The sequence below is a fragment of the Elephas maximus genome, chromosome 7 (assembly GCF_024166365.1).
Source record: "Elephas maximus indicus isolate mEleMax1 chromosome 7, mEleMax1 primary haplotype, whole genome shotgun sequence".
NCBI lineage: Eukaryota > Metazoa > Chordata > Mammalia > Proboscidea > Elephantidae > Elephas > Elephas maximus.
Genome location: NC_064825.1, coordinates 115,360,924 through 115,385,390, shown reverse-complemented (window position 1 = coordinate 115,385,390; position 24,467 = coordinate 115,360,924). Strand labels below are relative to the sequence as shown.

At 35.2% G+C, this 24,467-nt stretch overlaps 2 protein-coding genes across 2 annotated transcripts; both read right to left on the bottom strand.

The window, feature by feature from the left end:
- Positions 1 to 5,268: 5,268 nt before the first annotated feature.
- LOC126080786 (olfactory receptor 10AG1-like) lies at positions 5,269 to 6,219 on the bottom strand. Its single transcript, XM_049891955.1, has one exon. The coding sequence runs from the start codon at positions 6,211 to 6,213 to the stop codon at positions 5,269 to 5,271; it is 945 nt and encodes a 314-aa protein (XP_049747912.1). The 5' UTR covers positions 6,214 to 6,219.
- A 13,144-nt stretch (positions 6,220 to 19,363) lies between these two features.
- Positions 19,364 to 20,467, bottom strand: LOC126080475 (olfactory receptor-like protein OLF1). The gene has a single exon (XM_049891688.1). It carries the CDS (start codon positions 20,465 to 20,467, stop codon positions 19,364 to 19,366), a length of 1,104 nt encoding a protein of 367 aa, XP_049747645.1.
- Between the last annotated feature and the right edge of the window lie 4,000 nt (positions 20,468 to 24,467).

Sequence of the window (24,467 nt, the reverse complement as noted above, 5' to 3'; positions counted from 1 at the left end):
AGCCTTCAAATCCAGCAATAGCAAATTGAGTCCTTCTCATGGCTCCTTTCTCCTGCCCCTTCTTCTGTCATTGTAGCTCTCTGAGATACTCGTCTTTCTTCCTCCTATTCTTTTAAGAACTCATGTGATTGGATTGAGCATCCCAGGATAACCTAGGCTAATCTCTCCATCCTCAGACTCATAACTATAATCATATCTGCAAAGTCCCTTTTAAGGAGCATATTCACAGTTCCTAGGGTTTAGGATGTGGCTATCTCTGGGTGGCCACTATTCTGTCTATCACAATATTCCAATAAACACACACACACACACACCAAAAAAAAAAAGGATTACCTTTGAGGCAGCACAAAGCATCATAATATATATGTATCAAATGTTCAATCAGCAGTTATATACCAAATACCATTGCTAAATGAATGGCCCTGATCACACATGGCTGGGACACATGACATATATGTTCATACAGGAGAGAAGTAATGTCTACTTTCTCTTGCAATACAGTCAGTAGCAGTACCAGAATAAATAAACTGACAAGAGGAAGTGGTCCAAACTCTTGAGATGGCCAAGAAGAGCATTCAGAGGCTTAGAAAATATGAGAAGTAAAATTATAGGACATGTTTTAATGGTGAGAAACTAGCATTATGTTTATATAAAACTGACATGATGTTAAAATTCTTTTTGGATTTTAAACCAAATAATTTATACAAAGACATATCTTAAAAAGAATCAATAGATGTCGTACAAAAAAAATATTGAGAACAGAATTAGAAAGTGGGTGTACATGATATAAATCTAAGTGCTAAGACAGAATTACAAAAAATGCTAGATCAAAATCAAATAAATAGTTAAACAAATGAATTAATTATTAACTAAATGATTGAGTCAGTAATCATACTTTTGTTAGATATAATAGGAAGCCAGAAAGTATTATACTAGAGAAAACATTGTTTTTCAAGTACTATAGCACTTTTCCTAAAGCTTTTGATACTTGGGGGAGTCAAACTACAAACATTATTGGGAACACTGAAAAATGTATTAAAACTGCATTTTCCCATTTGCTGCTAAAAAGTTGCAATTGTTACACTATCAGTGCTTTCATTGAGTGAAGAAAGGAAATTTTCATTACATAGTTGTTTTTGGTTTTGAACTGTCTTAAAAAATCTTTGTATTACTAGTAATGAAATAAAATGTCCTACATATCTGATCTAAATACTTTTCAATAATTTATTTATACTAATTATCAAGTATTAAAATTCCATCTACTCCAAAACTTATTTTTCAGCCTTTTGAAAATTTTGTAAGCTTACACCAATAGCAGGGGAAAATCATACCAGAGACTAAAGAGAGTAATGGCACGAGAGTAAAAAAAAAATTGAATATATTCATGACGACTTTAATCCTCATTGCTAGAATTTATTACTTCCCTGGCAGATAATGGCATCTTAAATGAGACAAACAACATGTAGAGGGTGCTGGAAATTGTAGTTCAGAGAAAATAGGTTACATACTATTTTATGATGGAAAGTCACAATTTGAAAATCTTTGATATATGCTCCAAGGACACATCCCTTAACTCGTAAAACTCTTTGGTGAAATGAGTTTTAGTACAATCTAATGACTACTACAATCTTATGATAATCATACTTGGTTTCCACATGATTTTTTTTAGAGACACATTCTGTTGGGAGAACCTGAATCTTCAGAAAAAGATCCACCAAATCATAGATTCCTCATATGTGGCCAAAAAAAGCAAAACCGGACTCACTGTTGTCAAGTTGATTCTGGCTCAGAGCAACCCTATCGGACAGAGTAGAATTGCCCATAGGGTTTCCAAGGAGCAGCTGGTAGATTCAAACTGCTGACATTTTGGTTAGCAGTTGAGCTCTTAACCACTGGGTCACCAGGCTCCACTATGTGGCCAGAGGTCAGTAAATGACATCCTCAAGAAAGGCGGAACAATAAAAAAAAGCAGGGGAAAAAAAGACATGATAAATGCAAGTAAATTACAGGTTTTGCTTCAAGAAATGTATAGAGACCTTACTGCAATCATGAACTAGTCAGTGAATTATATAGTCAGGAAACGTTATAATAATAGTCATTTTACTAATTGTAAATGTGATGAAAAAATTAGTTAACTGACTTCTTCAAGATATTAGTAATAAAAAGATTAAAAATCAGTTATCTGAAATGCTGGTATAGTGTTGTCTCATGACACTGTGATACACCTTTATTAAATTAAAAAAAAAATTATCACCACAATTGAAACCGTATTCATTAATCCTATCATCATCATCATCATGGACTATGTATCAAAGTCTTGTAACATATAAAATATTAAATGAGAAGGGCTGCATGCATTTTTTCTAAATTTCATTTATTTTGTTGTTGTCATTGAGAATATATACAGCAAGACATAAACCAATTCATCAGCTTCTACATGTGCAACTTAGTGACATTGATTGTGCAAGGATTCTCACTCTCCTTTTCTGAGTTTTTTTTTTTTTTTTTCAAGATAACTTCTGGGAACATTTCTAGATTAATGTTTAAAGATTTTCTCCATGTAATAATTCCGGGGTTCACCCAACCTTCATGGCTTCAGGAAGTCTGGAGCCTATGAGAATTTGAAATTCTGTTCTTCATTTTCCCCTTTTTGATCAGGATTCCTTTATGGAATCTTTGATCAAAATGTTCGGTAATGATAGCCAGGCACCATGCGGTCCTTCTGGGCTCATGCCAAAGGAGGCAGTTGTTCATGGAGGCTAGTAACCACATGTTCCATATCCTCCTTCTGTTCTTGACTCTTCTTTTTTCTTTGTTGTTCCAAGTGAATAGAGACCAACTGTTGTTTCTGGGATGGCTGCTTGCAAGGTTTTAAGACCCAAGGCACTACACAATGAACTACAAGATAGAACAGGCACACTAAACACATTATTAGGCCAGTTAACTGGGATGGCCCATGAAGCCATGAGCCTATACCTCCATGCCAAGGAACCAAATCCTCTGAGGTGTTTTCTATATGCATATAAGGTGTTTGATACGTGCATTTTTATTTCCATAAAGAAAAGAATAAATGAATAACTGTAGGGCATCATGTCAGATGGTAGAAGATGTAAATAACTATACGATGTAGAACTATAACTATATAACAGGAACTTAAATTGCCTTGTATACATATGTGCAATCATAACTAACAGAATGTCAAAATTGTCAAGAGAACTGCTAATAGAATTTCTCAAGGACAGATGCCCTGAATAATATCTTTATGTGAACTGTTGATTTGAGGATCTGGAGTTGGCAGGATGGGCATTAATGGCTCTGTTGACAGATGGACACTTTTTTTTTTTGATAAAGCTACTTGAAAGGGTTGATAATTTCAAATACATTGGAAAGGATTAGAGTTTGCAAACATTAGCCAAACTAATATAGTCACAATGGTGTGAAATTTGGGGAATCAAGAAAAAACTCCTGACTTTTTCCTCCACTTTTATCTCATAGATTTTTTTCTTTTAAAATATGAAGTGGTTTAGGAGTTGCTGTTGGGAGTGCAGTCATGAAAGAGATGAAATAAACCAGAGCATTAGTCCATAGCTGCTAAAAAGAATGTAGAAATGTCTGCAGGTTAAACTGTTTGAGGTGAGTAGGAGTTTTCTCTTACAGCCTGTGCTCTGGCAGGAAGTTACTAGGGAGAAGAACTAAGTGTATGTAAGCTTTCTTTTGTGGATATGATTTGAATCGCTCTACATGGGGAGCATTGGTGGTTCAGTGTTAGAAGATGCAGGAGACCTTGGTTCAGTTCTTGGCCAGTGCACCTCAAGCACACCCATCACTCATCTGTCAGTGTAGGTTTGAATGTTACTATGACGCTGAACAGGTTTCAGTGGAGCTTCTAGATTAAGATGAGCTAGCAAGAAAGGCCTGGCTCTCTACTTCTGAAAATCAGCTAATGAAAGCCCTGTGGGTCAGAATGGACTGACCCACACAACTAATCATGCAGATGGCAAAGGAACAAGCAGTGTTTCCCCTTTGTGTATGGGGTCGCCATGAGTCAGAGCTGAGTGGACAGCAGCTGACAACAACAATCCCACATAGGTACATAGTAGGTTTAATAATTTAATAATTAATAATATTAATGCTCTCAATGTTCACTGATGCACTAAAATCTCTAGATTTACACAGAAGTTTGAGGTAGGAGATAGCAGTATCCATTTACCCATGAACTTATTTAATTACTCATTTAATTACTGACTCAACAAACACTCATTTTTTTATTTACTATTTTAAATTCGGAAACCCTGGTGGCGTAGTGTTTAAGTGCTACAGCTGCTATCCAAAATGTCGGCAGTTCGAATACCCCAGGTGCTCTTTGGAAACTCTATGGCGCAGTTCTACTCTGTCCTGTAGCGTCACTATGGGTCGGAATCGACTCAACAGCAACGGGATTGTTTTTTTGGTTTATTGTCCAGTCATGAACAACACAATGGCTTTGTTTCCTATCGTCCAGTATCTGTGAAATAGAAGCAAAAAAGGATACTAAAAAATACAAGTATGAAAATTCAGACAACTGATTAATTAAGGAAACTAAGCTTGTAAACTTGCAAGAATATGTAAATATATTAATAGCTTGAATTTTGCTCTTAGTTTTTATAAAGATAGTGTGGAACAGATCACACTTTTATTTATACAAGAAGATTGTTGCATAGATATGGAACGGTTTTTCAAGTATACACTCAAGCACAGTAAACTTCAGGCTAAGTATCTCACAGTACGTCATAAGCTAAAAGTGACTGATCTATTAACAGGGAAATGTAGAGACCTGAAATGTTTCATAACTGTGTGACACACACTTAAAATGTTAATAATTAAGCTCATCATAGTACTTTAAAAATGGATTGAAATAAACACCAAAACATTGCCAATTCAACAATTTCTGCATGCATAATTGAGTGACAATAAATACGTTCTTCTTCTTGTATAACTGTTATCATTACCCTTTTGCAAATTATTCCACCACCATTAACATAAACTCAATGCTTCCTAGGTAAAAACTCTCCTTTTCTCCCTGCTCCCATAATTACTACTAACATTTGGTTTCTATATATTTGCATATTTCCTATAAGTGAGACAACAACACATTTGTTTTTGTGTGACTGACTTATTTTCCTAAGAATAAAATTTTCATATTTCATCCATATTGTGGTATCAAGACTTTACTTCTCTTTATGATTGAGCAATATTGATGGGGATTTAGGTTGTTTCTACCTCATCCTGCTACTTTTTAAGAAAGAATTTTCTCAGTGAGGCAATAACGTCTTTGTTTCTAAGGCTGTATATCATGGGATTAAACAGTGGAGTCACTATAGTGTAGAAAAGAGAGAGTAGCTTGTCTATTCCTGCAGAATGATAGGACTTGGGTCTTAAATAGGTGATGGTAGTAGATCCAAAGAATAAAACCACAACCAGCACGTGGGAAGAACATGTGGAGAAGGCTTTAGCCTGTCCTGAGGCTGCTGGCAACTTTAAAATGGTGCAAATGATTTTGCAGTAGGAGGCAAGTATCAACATAAAAGGGACAGCGACAATCAATAAAGTTCCTGCATAGGCAGACATCTCATGAATAGAAGTGTCCCCACAGGCCAGCTTGATAATGGGAGGGATGTCACAGAAGAAGTGGTTAATTTGGTTACAATTGCAAAAATGCAGAGAGAAAACTTGAGTTGTTTGCCCTATCTGGACTGGGATACCAATGATCCAGGAGCCAACTGCTAGCTGGACACACATCTTTTGGTTCATGACTAGAGGATAGTGGAGAGGGTTACAAATGGCCACATAGCGGTCATAAGCCATCACTGCCAGGAGGAAACATTCAGTGGCCCCCAGAATAAGAAAGAAGCACATTTGGGTGGCACATTCCAGCAGAGAAATGCTTCTGTCCTGTGTCCAAAGATTCACTAGCATCCTGGGGAGAGTGACAGTTACATAAGAAATTTCTAATAAGGAAAAATTTGCCAGGAAAAAATACATGGGTTTCTGTAATGCAGGATCGAAACTGGTTAATATTATTATGAGGCTATTTCCAATTATAACAATTATGTAAATGATGGAGAACACTCCAAAGAGAAATCCTTGGAGATTTGAAAGGTCAGAAAATCCCATCAGTACAAATTGCATCATTGTAGAGACATTGCCTTCGGCTTTTTTCACTTCATGTTTCATCTGTAGGAACGATTAAATCAGAAATACAGGTTATTTCACTTGGCTTTTGCATTCTCACTTGAAAACTGGGGATTGCATGCCTTACAATTTTTCCAATTCCATATAAGAACGAACCCTATAAATGACAGGTGCTCTAGAAGAATGGTCAAGTATATTTTTAAATTATTGCTCAATAAATCAGCAAGAAATGTTTCCTTTTTTTTTTTCTTTTCCCCTGCTAAGGGTTTCCTTATATTTCTTTGTGCCTGTTGGTGGCATATGTGATTTTGAATTTTGCTCTTCATCTAAACAGTCAAAATCTCAAAATTTGAAATTATGTTCAATGATAATGATTATTCCATTTTTTTTTTCTTGGAATGCTTTCTTCTCTACTCTGTTTTCCAATATTATCAGTTATGAATTAATTTCATTGCCCAAATAAAGACTCTCTAAGAGTCATCTATCATAGTAGTTAATAGAAAATGTTGGTTTTCCTGTGGTATCTCAAAAAGTCATGTTTTGCTTTAGCATACTGTTCATCAAGGCTGTTTTGTTATAAAATATGATGATGAGCTAATCACCAAATGTTAGGGGCTGGCATTTGATCTTAAAATCTGTGTTTATGTTTCAGTGTAAAGTCTGTGAAGTCAGAAGTGATATTTGTAAGCACATTTTGTAGTCAGGCATAAGTTAGGCACAAATTCACCTAGGATTTGTGCAAAAGCAATTTGAAAGAGAATGCCCACCTCTTTATTCTGCGTACACACCTGTTCTATAAGAGGGACATTAACCACAACTCATTCATCTTTTCCTAAATCATCCCACCCTCACTACATGCTGTCTTTCTACCAACCTCATTTGTGCCCTTCAGTCAGCTTTCTTGCACACACTGTATGCTGCACACACGTGAGTGTTAAACTGTGACTGTCAATTTTTATTATGCACTTTTCTTACCCCTTTTTCTACATTATAAGCTTCTTATTGAATTCAATATATTTTTTTCTATGCAATGCATAGTATTTGCTCAACAAAGTATGATTTACCATTACCCATATAACCAAAAAACCAAACCTGCCACAGTCGAGTTGATTCCAACTCATGGAGACTCCATAGGACAGAGTAGAACTGACCCATGGGGTTTCCAAGGCTGAAATCTTTACAGAAGCAGGCTGCTAGTGGCTATGAACTGCTGACATTTCAGTTAGCAGCCACAGAACTTCTTTAATAACTTATTTGATAGATTATATAAATGAATCGAATTGAGCCTTTATAATAATTTCCAGGTAGTAAGGATGGGCACCTACTTTATATCTGACCTGCCTTCCAACATTACTAGATTAAAGGATCTAATCGTGCATTTTTTTTTTTTTTGGTTTCTGTATGCTAAAGAATAATACTCATTTTATTCACACTTACAGAATTAGCATATTACCTCACTGTTTTCAGTATTGCTAGGTAACTTCTACGTGTAAATTAAAATGAAAGTAAATACAGATGGTTGCTTTTTGTGACTAGTTGCCATTGAGTCCATTCTAACTCGTGATAACACCACGTGGTCAGGGTAGAGTTGCTCCATACAGTTTTTAAGGTTGTGACCTTTTGGAAGCAGATCGTCAGGCCTATCTTCCAAGGCACACCAAGGTAAACTCAAACTGCCAACCATTTGGCTTGTATTATACTACTTAATTGTTCCATCTTCCCTGGGACCTGTCAACAGAGATTAACTCATTGCAAAGAGGAGACTCAACTACAACTACATACTAAGGGTGTTAAGCATGTATTACGTCCTAGAGGAGACACATTTGGGACAGTAGCAAAACCTGGACATTCTATGGATTTTCTGTGACTAAGTAAAGGAAAATCAAATAACCACTTACTGTTGCATCTACAATATTCTAGACTAAATAGTAAAGCACTAAAGTTATTTTCACAATCATCATCTGATGCAGTTCTCCCAATAAAAATTGGATTGTAGGGAATGTTAAAAATAGGATGGCCAGAAACTAGCATCTAACACAAAATATTAATATGATTTGAATTCTTTAGACTACACAATCCATACTTTCACTTCTCCATTCTACAAAACTATAACCATGTTGATGGCACTGGGGTATTCACTTGTATAATTCAATCTAGAGCCTAAGGCACCGGAGATGATCAAAACCGTTTGTTGAATGTTTTTCACCACCGTGCATCGTGCAGCCACACTGGATCTGACCATCGTCCTCAGAAACCGTACCCTCATTATTTTGTCTGATCTTTTCCTAAACTCTTCTCTCAGTCTTAGACTCCCTCTCTGCCTTATTCCCACTGACTAAGCAAGGCAATACATTTGAAAAGAAACCTAAAACTAAGCTGGGAAGAAACAGTTAACAAGAAACAGAAATACCTGAAGCTGCAAACATGAATCTAGTGTTCTACATCTCCTACAGCTACTGAGACCGTTTTTTTTTTTTTCTGTGAAAAGGAGAAATGGTGTTATGAAAATCAAAAATGATTCTCAATGTAAAGCCAGTATTAAAGCAAGAAATATAATTATTCACATTCTATCTGACTTCCGCAAATCTCTAGAAACTACTGTTTATATAACTCAGAAAGAAAATAACTAGATACACATGCCGGCATGTCTATTTTTATTCAAACACTTTATGTTTATTTTTCTGATCTCCACACTCTGGGGCAGAGATTTTGTTATCAAAGAAAATCTCATCACAATCCTTTGCTAGTATCCCAGGGCTTAACTGTTCTAACCTCCTTAGTTCAAGCACTCATATATTAATATATTGCTTGAGTTAACAGCAAGTTTAAAATTAAATAGAAGATAGGAAATGAATGTTAGAAATTGATGAACGCAATTCAGAGGTATTTTTTCCTCTAGAAGAAGTCTCTAATGATAAAAAGAAAACTATGCCAACATATCCCTAGTATTTTCAGATTAATCATGGAACTTAATTCTTAACAAACAAATACTTTTTTGGATACCAGTAGGAAACAAATGCATATCAATTATGTCCATTCACAATCTTGTTCTTTATACATGTATTGTTTGGTTTTTATGACATATGATCCATAGATTCAATACATGTAAAATATTTACACCCATCCTTAACATACAGCAATCAACAAATGTTAGCACTTAGGATGATGATGATAATGATGAAGCCAGTAAGTTTTGATATATAGGCTTATTATATTACTGAATTCTCATTTTATTCTCATCTCATCCCATAATCATGAAAATAAGAAATGTACAATGACTATCTGAACAGTGTTCAAAATTGAAAAAAAATTACTGTTTTTTGTTTTCTAAAATTGAACGCTCTTTGCCGTTGCATATAAAAAAAGATACACATGAAAATAAACTGATTTTGGATAAACATAGTGCATGCTTACCTGTTTGATTAAGGAAAATTTCATGCTTACCTTTAGAGATTGAGATAAAATGACAAATAAGCTTTCTGTAACAGTTAAATAATTCACTTTTATTGGAACAGCAGTTAACCACCATCTAAAAGATATTCTACTCTCAGCACAAATAACCCGAAACTAAACCTGTTGCCATCTGAGTTGATTCCAACTCATTAGGAAACCTAGTCTTCTTTAAATAGGAGAAGGTCTCTGCCCTGGGGAACAACTCCATTCCCTGGTTATTTTCTAATTGAACTAAGCCATTTTGACTGCCACTCAAAAGTTTCCTACAATAATTAAAAACATATCTGTTAAACATTTTTTAAAAATTCTCTTGAATCTACAGATCGTATAGGTAGTGTTAGCATCTTAACAACGTTTGGTCCTCTATTCATAAGCACAGAATATCCTCCCACTTATTTAGGTCTTCTTTAATGTCTATCCATAACATTTTAGAGTCTACTGTTTACAATTCTTTTACTTCCTTGTTTAAATTTATTGCTAGATATTTTATTCTTTTAAATACCATCGCAAATGAAATTCTTTCCTTAATTTCCTTTTTGGATTTCTTATTGCTGATGTATAAAAACCCAAGTGATTTTTGTGTAAGGACTGTACTAACAAAGTGAAGAGACAAGCTAGAGACTGGGGAAAAATTATTGGGAACCATATATCTGATAAGGATTTAATATGTAGAATATATAAATAACCCCTACAACTTAACAAAAACAACACAATCAAAAAATAGGAAAAAGGCTTCAATAGATATTTCACAAAGACTATACAAATGCCAAAAAGCATATGAAAAGATGCTCAACATCAATAGTTAGTAGCCAAATGCAAACTAAAACTACAGTTAGGTATTACGTTAGACCCACAAAGATGATTATGATTAAAAAAGTGAAAATGAACCGGTTTTGGTGAGGACGTGGAGGAATCAGAACACTTATCCATTGCTGGTGGAATTGTAAAATGGTACAGCTGCTGAGAAAAAACGTTGGGTATACCTCAAAAAGTTATGCATAGAATTACCATGTTGTTGTTGTTGTTAGGTGCCGTCGAGTCAGTTCCGACTCATAGTGACCGTATGCACAACAGAACAAAGCACTACCCAGTCCTGTGCCATCCTTACAATCGTTGTTATCCTTGAGCTCATTGTTGTAGCCACTGTGTCAATTCACCTCGTTGAGGGTCTTCCTCTTTTCCGCTGACCCTGTACTCCGCCAAGCACAATGTCCTTCTCCAGGGACTGATCCCTCCTGACAACATGTCCAAAGTATGTAAGACGCAGTTTCGCCATCCTTGCCTCTAAAGAGCATTCTGGCTGTACTTCTTCTAAGACAGATTTGTTCGTTCTTTTGGCAGTCCATGTTATATTCAATATTCTTCGCTAACACCACAATTCAAAGGCATCAATTCTTCTTCAGTCTTCCTTATTCATTGCCCAGCTTTCACATGCATATGATGCAATTGAAAACACCATGACTTGGGTCAGGCGCACCTTAGTGTTCAAGGTGACATCTTTGCTCTTCAGCACTTTGAAGAGGTCCTTTGCAGCAGATTTACCCAATGCAATGTGTCTTTTCATTTCTTGGCTACTGCTTCCATGGATGTTGATTGTGGATCAAGTAAAATGAAATCCTTGACAACTTCAATCTTTTTTCCATTTATTGTGGTGTTGCTCATTGGTCCAGTTGTGAGGATTTTTGTTTTGTTTTGTTTTGTTTTGTTTTTTACATTGAGGCACAATCCGTTCTGAAGGCTATGGCCTTTTATCTTCATTAGTAAGTGTTTCAATCCTCTTCACTTTCAGCAAGCAAGGTTGTGTCATCTGCATAATGCAGGTTGTTAATGAGTTTTCCTCCAATCCTGATGCCCATACGATCCAGCAATTCCACTTCTAAGAATATACCCAAAAGAAATGAAAGCAAGAGTGTTCTAAATGTCTGCAAGCAGATGGATGTAGAAAAAGAATGTGATTCGTCTATAAAATGGAATATTACTCAGCCGTGAGGAGAAATGAAGTCCTGACACATGTAACAACAACACAGATGAACCTTTAAAACATTATGCTGAGTGAAATAACTCAGTTACAAAAGGACAAATATTGTATGATCCCTTTTACGTAAAATATTTAGAATAGTAATGTGTAGAGACAAATGTTTATCAGTGGTTACAGGGGTGGGCAGAAGGGGGTTTATTCCTTAGGGGACAAAGAGCTTCTGTTAAGGGTAATGGAAATATTTGGAAATTGATTATGGTGACGGTTGAATAACATAATAAGAAAAATTAATGTCACTGAATGTTGCATGTAAAGAATGTTGAAATGGACCATTCTAAGACTTTTCTTATTACTGCCCCCATTGCTGCTTTAAGTATATTAAATTCTTGTAACAGACTGAAATATTTCAAGCTGTCTATAGCCACAAAATTTTATACATCATATGAGAGCATATACAATATTTGCATATCACAGAAAATCATTTTTTAGAGTACTCTAAGTTTTCAGTCGTACTATGTTCATTAAAGTACCAAAACTGCATTTCTGAGAATACACTTTTTATTAAATCATTTTTATTGTGATTTAAGTGAAAGTTTACAAATCAAGTCAGTCTCTCACATATAAACTTATGCACACCTTACTACATACTCCCACTTACTCTCCCCCTAATGAGTCAGCCCACTCCCTCCTTCCATTCTCACCTTTCTTGACCGTTTTACCAGTTTCTAACCCCCTCTACCCTCCTATCTCCTCTTTAGACAGGAGATGCCAACATAGTCTCAAGTGTCCACCTGATGCAAGTAGCTCACTCCTCATCAGCATCTCTCTCCAACCCATTGTCCAGCCCAATCCATGTCTGAAGGGTTGCCTTCTGGAATGGTTCCTGTCCTGGGCCAACAGAAGGTTTGAGGACCATGATTGCCGGGATTCTTCTAGTCTTAGTCAAACCATTAAGTCTGGTCTTTTTATGAGATTTTGGGGTGAGCATCCCACTGTTCTCCTGCTCCCTCAGGGGTTCTCTGTTGTGGTCCCTGTCAGGGAAGTCATCGGTCATACCCAGACACCATCTAGTTCTTCTTGTGTAAGGATGATGTAGTCTCTAGTTCATGTAGTCCCTTCTGTCTCCTGGGCTCATAATTACCTTGTGACCTTGGTGTTTTTCATTCTCCTTTGATCCAGGTGGGTTGAGACTCTTTGATACATCTTAGATGGCTGCTTGTTATCATTTAAGACCCCAGACGCCACACTTCAAAGCTGAGAACACACTTCTTATCACAAAAGGTCTTCTGCACCACTTGGAAAACATACTAAAGATAAATTTTCCACCCCCAAACATTGTAGAATGTTAGTATTATTGATATTATCTCCTTCAGAATTGCATTCACACATATAAAACAAAACTTATTTATATATTTCTCACAGCAATGTCTGGGGAGATGGGTTAACTAGTCCAGGGCTTTGAAATGTCTTATATCAGAGGCAAAGCTCTCACACCTTCCTATTTTTCTATTCTTAGATATGAATGTTTCAATCTTCCAAAATTGAAATAAAATGAAAACAAAAGCCATAGCACTTGCTAACATTTACATTCATCTCAGTAGCAAGACCTGAGTTGTCTACCCATATATATTTTTTTTTCCCTACCCATATTTTGCTGGAAGGGAGGCCGAGAAGTTGAATATTTCAAACCTTTGCCCTGTACAGCGGAAGAGGTCATGGGTTCGACTGGTGTATTGTGAGCTGGTCTGCAACTTCTCACACATCATTTTATGGGAATCCTTTTATTAGTTTTCTTTGCCTGTTACAACCAAGTTCCAGAAACCAAGTGGCCTAAAACTGCACAAATTCATTATCTTACAGCTCTGTAGGCTGCAGTCCAACACTGGCCTCACAGAACTAAAGTTAAGGTGTTATTAGGGCTGCTTTTGTTTCTGGAGTCTTTGGGGGAAGGGTCATTTTAGAATGTTGGGAGAATTCAGTTCTTTGATGCTGTAGGACTGAGGCCCCTATTTTCTTGCTGGCTACCAGCTGAAGGTCATTCTCAGCTTCTAGATGTCACCAAGTACCTTGGCTTGTGGCCCCATCAGCCTTCAAATCCAACCATAGCAAATTGAGTCCTTCTCATGGCTCTTTTCTCCTGCTCCTTCTTCTGTCATTGCATCTCTCTGACCTACTTTTCTTTCTTCCTCTTATTGTTTTAAGGACTCATGTGATTGAACCGGCCCCACCTAGAGTAATGTAGGCTAATCTCTACATCCCCAGATTCAGATTCATAACTTTAATCACATCTGCAAAGTCCCATTTAAGTAACATATTCACAGTTCCCAAGGATTAGGATGCTGCCGCCTCTGGCGGGACACTGTTCTTTCTATCACACTATTCCACTAAACACACACACACACACACACAGACAAACTCAAGTATTTCCTTTGAGGCAGTACAAAACACCATAATATATATGTATTAAACGTTCACTCAGCAGTTATATGCCAAATAACACTGTTAAACAGAATGGCCCTTATCACACGTTGCTGGGAAACATGACATATATGTTCATATGGGAGAGAAATAATGTCTTCTTCCTCTTGCAATACAGTCAGTAACACTACAAGAAGAAATGAAATAATAAGAGGAAGAGGCACATATTATCAAGACCCAAACTCTTGAGATGGCCAGATAGAGCATTACGAGGCTTAGAAAATATGGAAAGTCAGATCATAGGCCATCTTTTTTATGGTGAGAAGTTAGCATTATGTTTATATGAAACTGATATGATGTTAAAATGCTCTTTGGGTTTTAAAACAAATAATTCATACAAAGACATATCTTAAAAAAACGCAACAGATGTCGCACAAAGAAATATTGAGAACAGAGTTAGAAAATAATTGGGCAGAGACGATACAAATCTAAGTGCTAAGACAGAATTACAAAAAATGCTAAATCAAAATCAAATAAATAGTTGAACAAACGAATTAATTATTAACTAAATGATTGAGTCAGTAATCATGTTTTAATTAGACATAATAGGAGGTTGGAAAGTATTATATTAGAAAAGGTACTGTTTTTCAAGTCCTTTTTTTTAATAGCACTTTTCCTAATGCTTTTCATACTTAATGGAGTCAACTTACAAACATTACTGGGGACAGGGATTATGTATTAAAACTGCATTTACCCTTTTGTTGCTAAAAAGTTATAATTGCTACACTAATACTATCAATGCTTTCATAGAGTGAAGAAAGAAAATTTTCATTACATAGTTTTTTTTTTTTGGTTTTGAACTTTCTAAAAAAAATCCTTGGAATACAAGTAATGAAATAAAATGTCCCACATATCTGATCTAAATACTTCTCATGATTATGTAATTATTACTATTATTTTTACTAATTATCAAGTATTAAAATGCCATCCACTCCAAAACATAATTTTCAGCCTTTTGAAAATTTTGTAAGCTTACTCCAGTAGCGGGGGAAAATCACAACAGAGACTAAACAGACTTATGGCGAGAGAGTAAAAAAAAATTGAACATACGATAATTTTAATTCTCATTACTAGAATTTTGTTACTTCCATGGCATATAATGGCATCTTAAATGAGACAAACAACATGTAGAGAGTGCTAGAAATTGTAGTTCAGAGAAAATAGGCCACATACTATTTTGTGACTCAAAGTCATAATGTGAAAATCCTTGATATATTCTCCAAGAACACATACTTCCCTTAAGTCATAAAGCTCCTTGCTGAAATGAGTTTTAGTACAATCTAATGACTACTGCAATCTTACAGATAATCATGCTTAGTTTCCACTTGTAGTTTTTTTAGAAACACATTATGCCTAAGATGTTACTGTTATTAACAGAATGAAGCATAAATGGTCCTAGTGCAGGGGATAGAATAAACAATCCTGTGTGTGTTTGTGTGTGTATAAACATATATATGTATATGTATATATATATATATATACACTTATTTATACATGTCTATAGACAATCATATATACACACATATATAGAGAAAATCACACAAATGTACATATACATACAATGTGAGTGTATATATAAACACACACACATACATATGTATATATAAATATATATATATGGAAACCCTGGTGGCATAGTGGTTAAGAGCTAGCTAACCAAAAGGTAAGCAGTTTGAATCCACCATATGCTCCTCAGAAACCCTATGGGGCAGTTCTACTCCCTCATAAAGGGTCACTATGAGTCGGAATTGACTTGACGGCAATGGGTTTGGTTTTAAATATATATATATATATATATACACACACACACACACGTATACAATCATTCAAAATGGATTTAGATAGGTATGCACATATGTTTTCTTTATTATTAAATGTTCCTGAGGCTGTATGAATTAAAACCATTACTACTATAAAAGAGACAGTCTAGGTTTTCAGCAAATGGTCCATCAAATCATATATTAGATTCCTTTTATATTTGGTGGTCAGAGGTTAGTAAATGTCACCACCCAGAAAGTGGGTGTAATATAAAAAACAATAAAAAATAAATAAATAATAAGAACACATAATTGGTCATTGCTTCAGGAATTGATGGAGCTCTGTCTGGCATTCATGTACAGGTCAACAAATAATAAGAAAAATCAGATGCCTATTGTTATAAAGTATTTCATCAGATTTTTTTTTTTCATGTCAACCTCAGTTGTGTTAGCTGATAATAGATAGCATAAATAATTGCATCGAGAGAGTAAGTTCTAGAGATTACCTCACTGGGGATTAACACACTGGGGAAGATAGGGAGCAGAGAAAAAGAAGAAAAAACATGAAAAGCCCTGAACAAATTCTGTAAAAGTGTAAAAGAATTCATATTCCTGTCCTTGTTGATTGGTCCTCAGTAAATAATATAAATTTTTTTATTATCTTTTTGGAATATTAAGGCAGGTTTAACTGTCTTTTAGAGTGCCTGTTCAGTGGGCTAATGTATGAGCAACACATTTGAGAAAAAAAAATAATTTATTACATTTTTTCAAAGAAAAATGATTCCAATGTTTTTTAAGTCAATAGGTTTTCTTCTTTAGATAATTAATATTGTGGAATGTTCCACTCCTCAAAAATGAATAAAGAAATAAATAAATTGGAATGATTATCTCTGAGAAGTGGAATATGAAATATAAGAAAGCCAGTGATTTCATCATGAGCTCTATGTAAATAAAGCCAACATCTCAATTTTGTGATGTTTTAAATTTTTCTAAATGCTTTTCCATCTAAAGTAGATATTTGAGACCTATAACAATCCTGTGAGTTACTACAAAATATTATCATTATTACCTTGTACTAACTGTGAATGTGATGGGAGAAGTAGTGAATTGACTTGCTCAAGATTTTGGTAAAGGGAAGAATAAAAATCAGTTACCTGAACTTTTGTGACATCACTGTTCCATGACATTGTGATTCCTGCTTTGCTAAATTTCAAAAAGAAAAATACCACCACCACCATCACTATCATAATATTCATCTTTATCAACACTATCATGATCATTATGAAACATGTATGAAATTCTTGTAACATACAAAATATTAATTGTGAAGAGATATACACTTATTTACTTGCATAAACAAAAAAGTAAATGTATGAATTTAGAACATCATGTCAGACAACAGAAGAAGTAAATGGCTTTACGATGTAGAAATATAAACACACAAGAGGAATTAAAATTGCTTCTAACACATGGGTATGATCATAACTAAAACTGCACAATGACATAATTACCAAAACAACTGTCAACAGAAGTTTTTAGGGGGAAATGAACTAAATAATCTCTTTAGGTAAGTTATTGACTTGAGAATCTGGAATTGGGGGGTTGACAGATGGTCATTTTCTTGAAAATGTCAATTCAAAGGGTTAATTTCAAGCCCTTTAGAAAGGGCTAAAAGTGGAAAAGGAGAGGGATACTAATATGCAAAATGTTGTGGACTTCATGCAATTGTGAAATGACATCCAACATTTTCCCCCTCTTTTTATCTCATCCATCTTTTCTTTTTAAATCTGAAATGGTATAGGAGTTTCTGTTTCGAGAGCAGTCATGAAAGAGATGGAATAGGTGTAAGCAAATTACTATAAGCCATGTTACTAAAACCTGCACACGTCTGTCAGTTTGTCATACTGTGGTGTCTTGCATGTTGCTGTGATGCTGGAAGCTATGCTACCAGTATTCGAATACCAGCAGGGTCATCCATGGCAAGAAGTTTTCAGCTGAGCTTCCAGACTAAGACAAACTAGGAAGAAAAACCTGACAGGCCTCTTCTGAAAAAGGGTTTGCCAGTAAAAATATTATAAACAGCAGTTAAATATTGTCTAATACAGTGTCAGAAGATGAGCTCCTTAGGTTGGAAGGCACTCAAAAGACGAGTGGGGAAGAGCTGCGTCCTTACAGTAGAGTGCACCTTAATGACGTGGATGGAGTCAAGCTTTTAGAACCTTCATTTGCTGATGTCGCATGATTCAAAATAACAAGAAACAGCTGCAAATATCCATTAATAATTGGAATGTGGAAGGTATGAAGTATGAATCTAGGAAAATTGGAAATCATCAGAAAAATCAATATCCTAGGCATTAGTGAGTCAAAATGAACTGGTTTTGGCCCTTTGAATTGGATGTTTGTATGGTCTAAAAAAAAAAAAAAAATTCTTTTTTTTTATGGTCTGCTATGCCAGGAATAATAACTTGAAAAGATGCTTGTATATGTTAATAATTTGGGGAAATATTGATAATTGACTTTGGCTGCACCTTGAGGGCTTTTACAGCAAAGAGTATATGGATTTAAAAATACCTTTAAATGCTGATGTTACTAGAACACTGATTATAAAATGTATTATTATGCAACAATATTCATATACAGAAAAACATCAGTTACTGAAATACATTTCCCAATGAGCACGTGGTTCAATTTCCATTGTCAAACTCCCTTTTCCTGGGTGTTCTGCTCTGCTCTGTGGGTTGACTTCCTCATGAGGATGCAGGTAGGACCCTGTGAGGTGTTAGCGCTTCTTTGGTTTCTGAGATGCTGTAGGAGGATTGTTTACACCTTCAGTAATACTTCGGTGTAGAAAAAGAGTAACGGAAAAAAGGAAAAACAAATGTAGTAATCCACCTATATTCTTCCACTCCCACTTAGAAAAATTCCCAAAGCACTTTGGAGTGGATTGGACACAGAAGGTTCTCTGCAAGGAACTGAACTGTTATTCAGCAAACTAGGATTTGATATTTCCATTACTGCTTTCCTAGCAGTCCTGCCTCTCACTATCTCATTGTATGATATGCCTTTATTAATTAAATTAAGCATATTATATAAAAATATACACACAATAGCTAACATCTATTCAGTGCCTAAAATGGTTCAAGCACTATTGACAGCACTGAATTCACTTTGTAATTCAACAGTCAACAATGTAGTCCCTGTATTCTCTCCATTCACATACAAGAAACCCAGGCATACGAAAATTAAGTAGCTTGCTCAAGGTGCTATTTATTAATTTGGCACACAGTTGACATGTAAACCAAAGCAATCTGGCTCCTTTTGTTATCCAGTAATCTACCCTTGTATATGGGATATTGTATAGAGACACCCCCCACACACGTATACACACAGTGTATTTACTGTATGTGCTAAGACAGCCTGATGCAACCTGTTTGAGCATAAACCCCAAGCTAGAAATGTTTAAACACTAGTCTGACTTATCTGGTGGCAATTGTGACACTTTTAAATGTAGTCTTATATACTGGGGTTATGAAATGCTTTTGACTGCATATAAAAGAAAACACATTTGGCTGCTTGGTAAAATCCCTTGTGTGAGGAGTTGTGTGTGTACTGGTAAAATGATTGCAGTTTCCCAATCAGAGTTTGTAATGGGGGAATTGGATGAGTCCCAGAGCTTAATGTCCCATGAGGAGGAATCTGCCTTTGATCTTAGAGCTTTCTTAGCTGCATCTTTTACATCTTTGTTTCTCAAACTGTACATCAGTGGATTTAGCACTGGGAGGACAGTGGTGTAGAACACCAAGATGATTTTATCAGTGTTGGGAGAATACAGGGAGCTGGGCCTTGAGTAAATAAACAGTAGACTCCCCTGATAAATGGCCACAGAAGTCAGGTGAGAGGCACACGTGGAGAAGGCTTTCTTCCTCCTACTGGAAGAGCGGATCTTCAAGACTGAGAGAAGAATGAAATAGTAGGAGATAACGATGATGACGAAGCAGATGATTTCCACGGAGCTGCCATAGGTGGAGAGGAGCCACTCATTAACTGGGGTGTCTGTGCAGGAGAGCTTAAGCAGTGGAGGGAGGTCACAGAAGAAGTGATTAATCACATCTTTGTCACAGTATTTCAGAATAAAGGCAAAGGATGTATGAACAAGGGAGCTCATGTTGCCACCAATATAGGACAAGACAATCAGCCATACACGGATGCCCCGGGACATAACAACTGTATACAGCAAAGGGTTACAGATGGCGACATAGCGATCATAGGCCATGGCAGCCCAGATAAAGGATTCTGTATCTGCAAAAGTACAGAAAAAGTAGAACTGCAGGGCACAGCCGTAATAGGAAATGGATTTGTTCTCTGAGAGGAAGTTGGCCAGCATTTTTGGAACAATGGCTGAGGAATAACAAAGGTCTACAAAGGATAGGTTACTGATAAAAAAATACGTGGGGGTTTGAAGACGGGAAGCTATTCTGATTAACATGATCAAGCCAATGTTCTCCATTAGAATCACACCATACGACATCAGAAACAGCAGGAATAGGGCAATCTGAAGCTCAGGGTGAGTTGGAAACCCTAATAGAATAAACTCAGTCACCAAGGTGTAGTTTCCTTCTATCATATCCATATTATATGTGTTTTTTTTCTTCCTTGTTTTGAGAATCCTAATATCCAAAAATACCATAATAATGAAAAAGAAATAAAATCAGATATTATCATAAGTTTTTTATTGTTTCAACAAATAACCAAATAAAGAAACCAAAGTTCAAAGTTTTCTTCAGATATAAAATTTGACAGATATATTTCAGAATTTAGTAGATATTAAATTTCATGATTGCAAGTTTTATTTAATCTGTTTGATTTAATGATGATTTCTTCCATTGGACGGTTGGCTTCATGGGTGCAGAGGGCATGTTGGAGTTTGCTTACCTTTTTGTACCTGAAATGTAATACTATAGTTGCAATACAAGATTAGATGGATTAATGAATGGACTGAGGATGGTATAAAGCAAAGAAGAAATATCAATATTTATTAAACAAAAAGTGACTTGTTGAACATGCCTTGGAATGAGGAGAATTATGGCACCATTTGCTTTTTCTCTCAATATATTTTAGTCACTGCATCAAATATCTCACTACAAAATGGATGGAACGGTATAATAAAAAATACACCAGCTAATTTTTTGTTCTTATTTTTTAGTAATATATAGTAAAAGTAATATTAGTAAAATAAAAATAAATGTCACTAATTACAAGCTGTGAATATATTTTTCAAAGGACTTAGGGTAATTCAATAAATCCCATCAAGATATTGGCCAAGCTGATTAAATTACTTAAATATGTATTTTTCCATTTATCACAATGCCTGGCTTCCAGCAAGGACAGAATGAATATTAGTTGACTAAATGAGTAAAATAGACCAAAAAAAAAAAAAAGTTACATGTTAACTTCAAGTTAAATAAAATCATTCTATATGGCCTTCTCACTGAAATATAGTTAGTTGCTAGTACTTTTTATGCTTTTATAATTCAGGGTATATATATATATTTGAGAACTTTGTCAATCACTGTTTCTGGGGTTTCAGAATATTTCTAACAGTAGAAAAAACTTGAACTTAACCTGGAAGTGTAAGAAATTTGAAGCTAACCTTGAAGGATGGACTTGAAAATATATAAAAACAAACGAGCAAAGCATCCAATGAGCTATGTTAGTGTTGCCACAGAGAACCCTAGTAGGGAATTAAAAATGTTTTTGGGTCACTAGCTCATTACATGTATAAAAACTCTGTCAGTGATGGTGCTATCAACTTTATCTCTTTCAGTACTTAAAACCACCCTATGGCACAGGCACAGAGAATCTACAGAGAATCGGAAGTGTTAATTACTTGTTCAATGTGTGGTCATGTTGTTCTATCTGAGAGTGTGAGTGAGAAACAGCACTACAGCAGGACAGCAGCTAACTTACTCTTAGTTTGCCTGTTTTCAACATAATTAGGCTATTTAGAAAAGATAAGATCTTTGCTTTAGACTTAGAAAAAATATGGTTGGAATTCTGTCTTGACTACAAGAGTACTGTGGGATCTTGGACAAATTAATATAAATTATCTTATTTATATATAAGAATGGTAACAAATATCTCACAGGGTTGCTGTATTGATCAAACAAACAAAAAAAAGATCTCCTTGTCCACCTACCATCCAACAATCCATTTATCTACTCACCTACCTACCTACCTACTTACCTACCTGTCTAGGTAAGTTAGAGAGACTGACACAGTTAGGAAAATATCAAAAATTTGTCTCAATAGCCACACTGCTCTCATTGAATCATATTTTATAGCTAGGGCTGTATGCCAAGGTATTATTAATAATGGCTAGCATTTATATAGTGATTGTTACCTTCAAGGTGTTATTCTAAACACTTTACATATATCTTATTTAATTGTCTCAACAAAAACAACAAATGTTTGATCTACATACTATTATTATCATTTTGCGCTTACAGATAAGGAACTAAGGCACTTGGAATTTGAGAGCTAGGATGTAATAGAGACAGTATTGGAATCTAAGAATCTGAATCCAAAGCCTTATTGTGATACATAGACTCTTTAGTTGATAGATCGCCATTATTAATTTTTTATTTTGAATGAGAAGATTAAGTCTTAGCATAATATTAGGTCATTTCATTGGCAGCTGCAATTAAAATTCAGGTGTGTCCAAAATCAAGGCCTATGACAGTAGCCTTGAAGGGGATTAGAGTCTGAATAGTGTGGCCACCATGAGACAGGGTGAAGGGCATAGGGAAGCTGAAGGAAGGAATAAATGGCTCACATATTTACCGAACAGGGCATGTACTTCTTGAAACTTCACATTGATCATTCCTTCTAATGGTCTAAAAATTCCATTACACAAAGGTGAGAGGGAAGTAAAGAGGCATAAGTGTCTTGGTAGGAGAAGACGGCAGCCCTGAGATCCTTGCTTCAAATAGTAATCAATGAAAAGATCCAATCAAAATGCTATGATTCACTATTTTTGTTCCAAAGATATAGCAACACAATCTTATGATAGAAAATAAATTTAAATTAATTCAAAATATGAGCTAACCAGTCATGCTTCAGTTCTCTTATCTGTAATACATATATAAAAGCTTACTTAAACAAATGATACTTTACATTTACAGAGAAGCTATATCAGAAAGGGTGATGTAGGATGGATTACCTGTGTGGGTACAGTACTGACTGATAAAGGTGCTTTCCTACTTTTTGGGACATAAATCAATGGTTCTCTCTCTTAGATTCACAAAAGTTAATTTATGCACCACTAAAAACCAGTCTAATAATCACAGAAGTTACTTACCAAGGAAAGAACTGTTTTCAAAGAACCTAGATGAATACTTTCGTCAAGAGATCCAAGGGCTTTTAAATATATTCTCATGGCATCGGGGACCTAATAATTGAAGGGTTCCAAATATGCTCATTTTAAAGGGACACCTAGGGAATAATTTGCAGGAGTGTTGACATTGTGTTAATTTCTTTTTTAATTAGTTGCATAATTAATTATTAGAAAAACACTTTTAAAATAATAATAATTAATCTTTAGAAAAACACTGTTACCCTTGGTTTAAATCGCTAATTTTCATTCTTACTAATTTTGGCATTACTTTTAATGGTACTTAGAATTCTATGAAAGGCCTACTTTAAGAGGTTCTTTGAAAATAGTTGAAATATTTAAAAATGTGATGAAAGCCTTTTAAATTTGGGAAGCAAAAGCCTTAAAATAACTAACATTGTATTAAATAAAATAATAAAATGTTAGATATTAATAAAAAGAGTATAATTTTTTTCATCGAATTCAAATTGGAATTCATTGAAAAGAATCAAATGAGCATTCTAAAAATGAAAAATACAATATTTGTATTTTGCAACTTATGGAATGGGTTTTAACATCAGATTGAATATCAGAGATCAGGAGGTTGGGTTGAAAAGGGGTGTCAGAAGAGTCTATATTAAGGTTTTGTCTTGGAGTTTGCAACTAATGTGACATAGGAAATCACCAGAAAAAATATATCCTGCTATTTCCAAAATATCTAGAATATCCATCTTGAGCCTTAAAAAATTAGACTTTCCCAGTCACTACTCTTTCACTATGAAGCTGCTTAGCTGAATGATTTCGAAATGGTTTCTTTTTATCACAGAACCTGTAGAGTTTTACATCTTTCACACACTAGATGGTACCAGGGAAAATTACCCAAACACAAAATTAGTAAGCAAGTTTCTTCATCAAAAATTCCCTAATCTTTCAGTGTTTTTAGAGATCTTCGGTACAACCCAGGTCTTTTGTTAGGCTAGACAATGTTCTGTTTCTCACTCTGTAAACACCTTTTTCAAATTTGCTTATTTTCTTGTAAGCCACATTTTATTACTTTGGTAGGCTGATACCATACCTCTCTATGTACATGATACTTTGTCCTTCAAATCCAAGTAAACCATCATCAAATAAAATGCCCTGACTTCTGAATTTCCCTACCCTTGATGTCAATACCCCAATAGGTTGGATTGGTTTTCTGGCTAATTACTTAAAATAAAGTTGAATTAATATTGAAATCACGTTTCTGACAAGTATCATACTG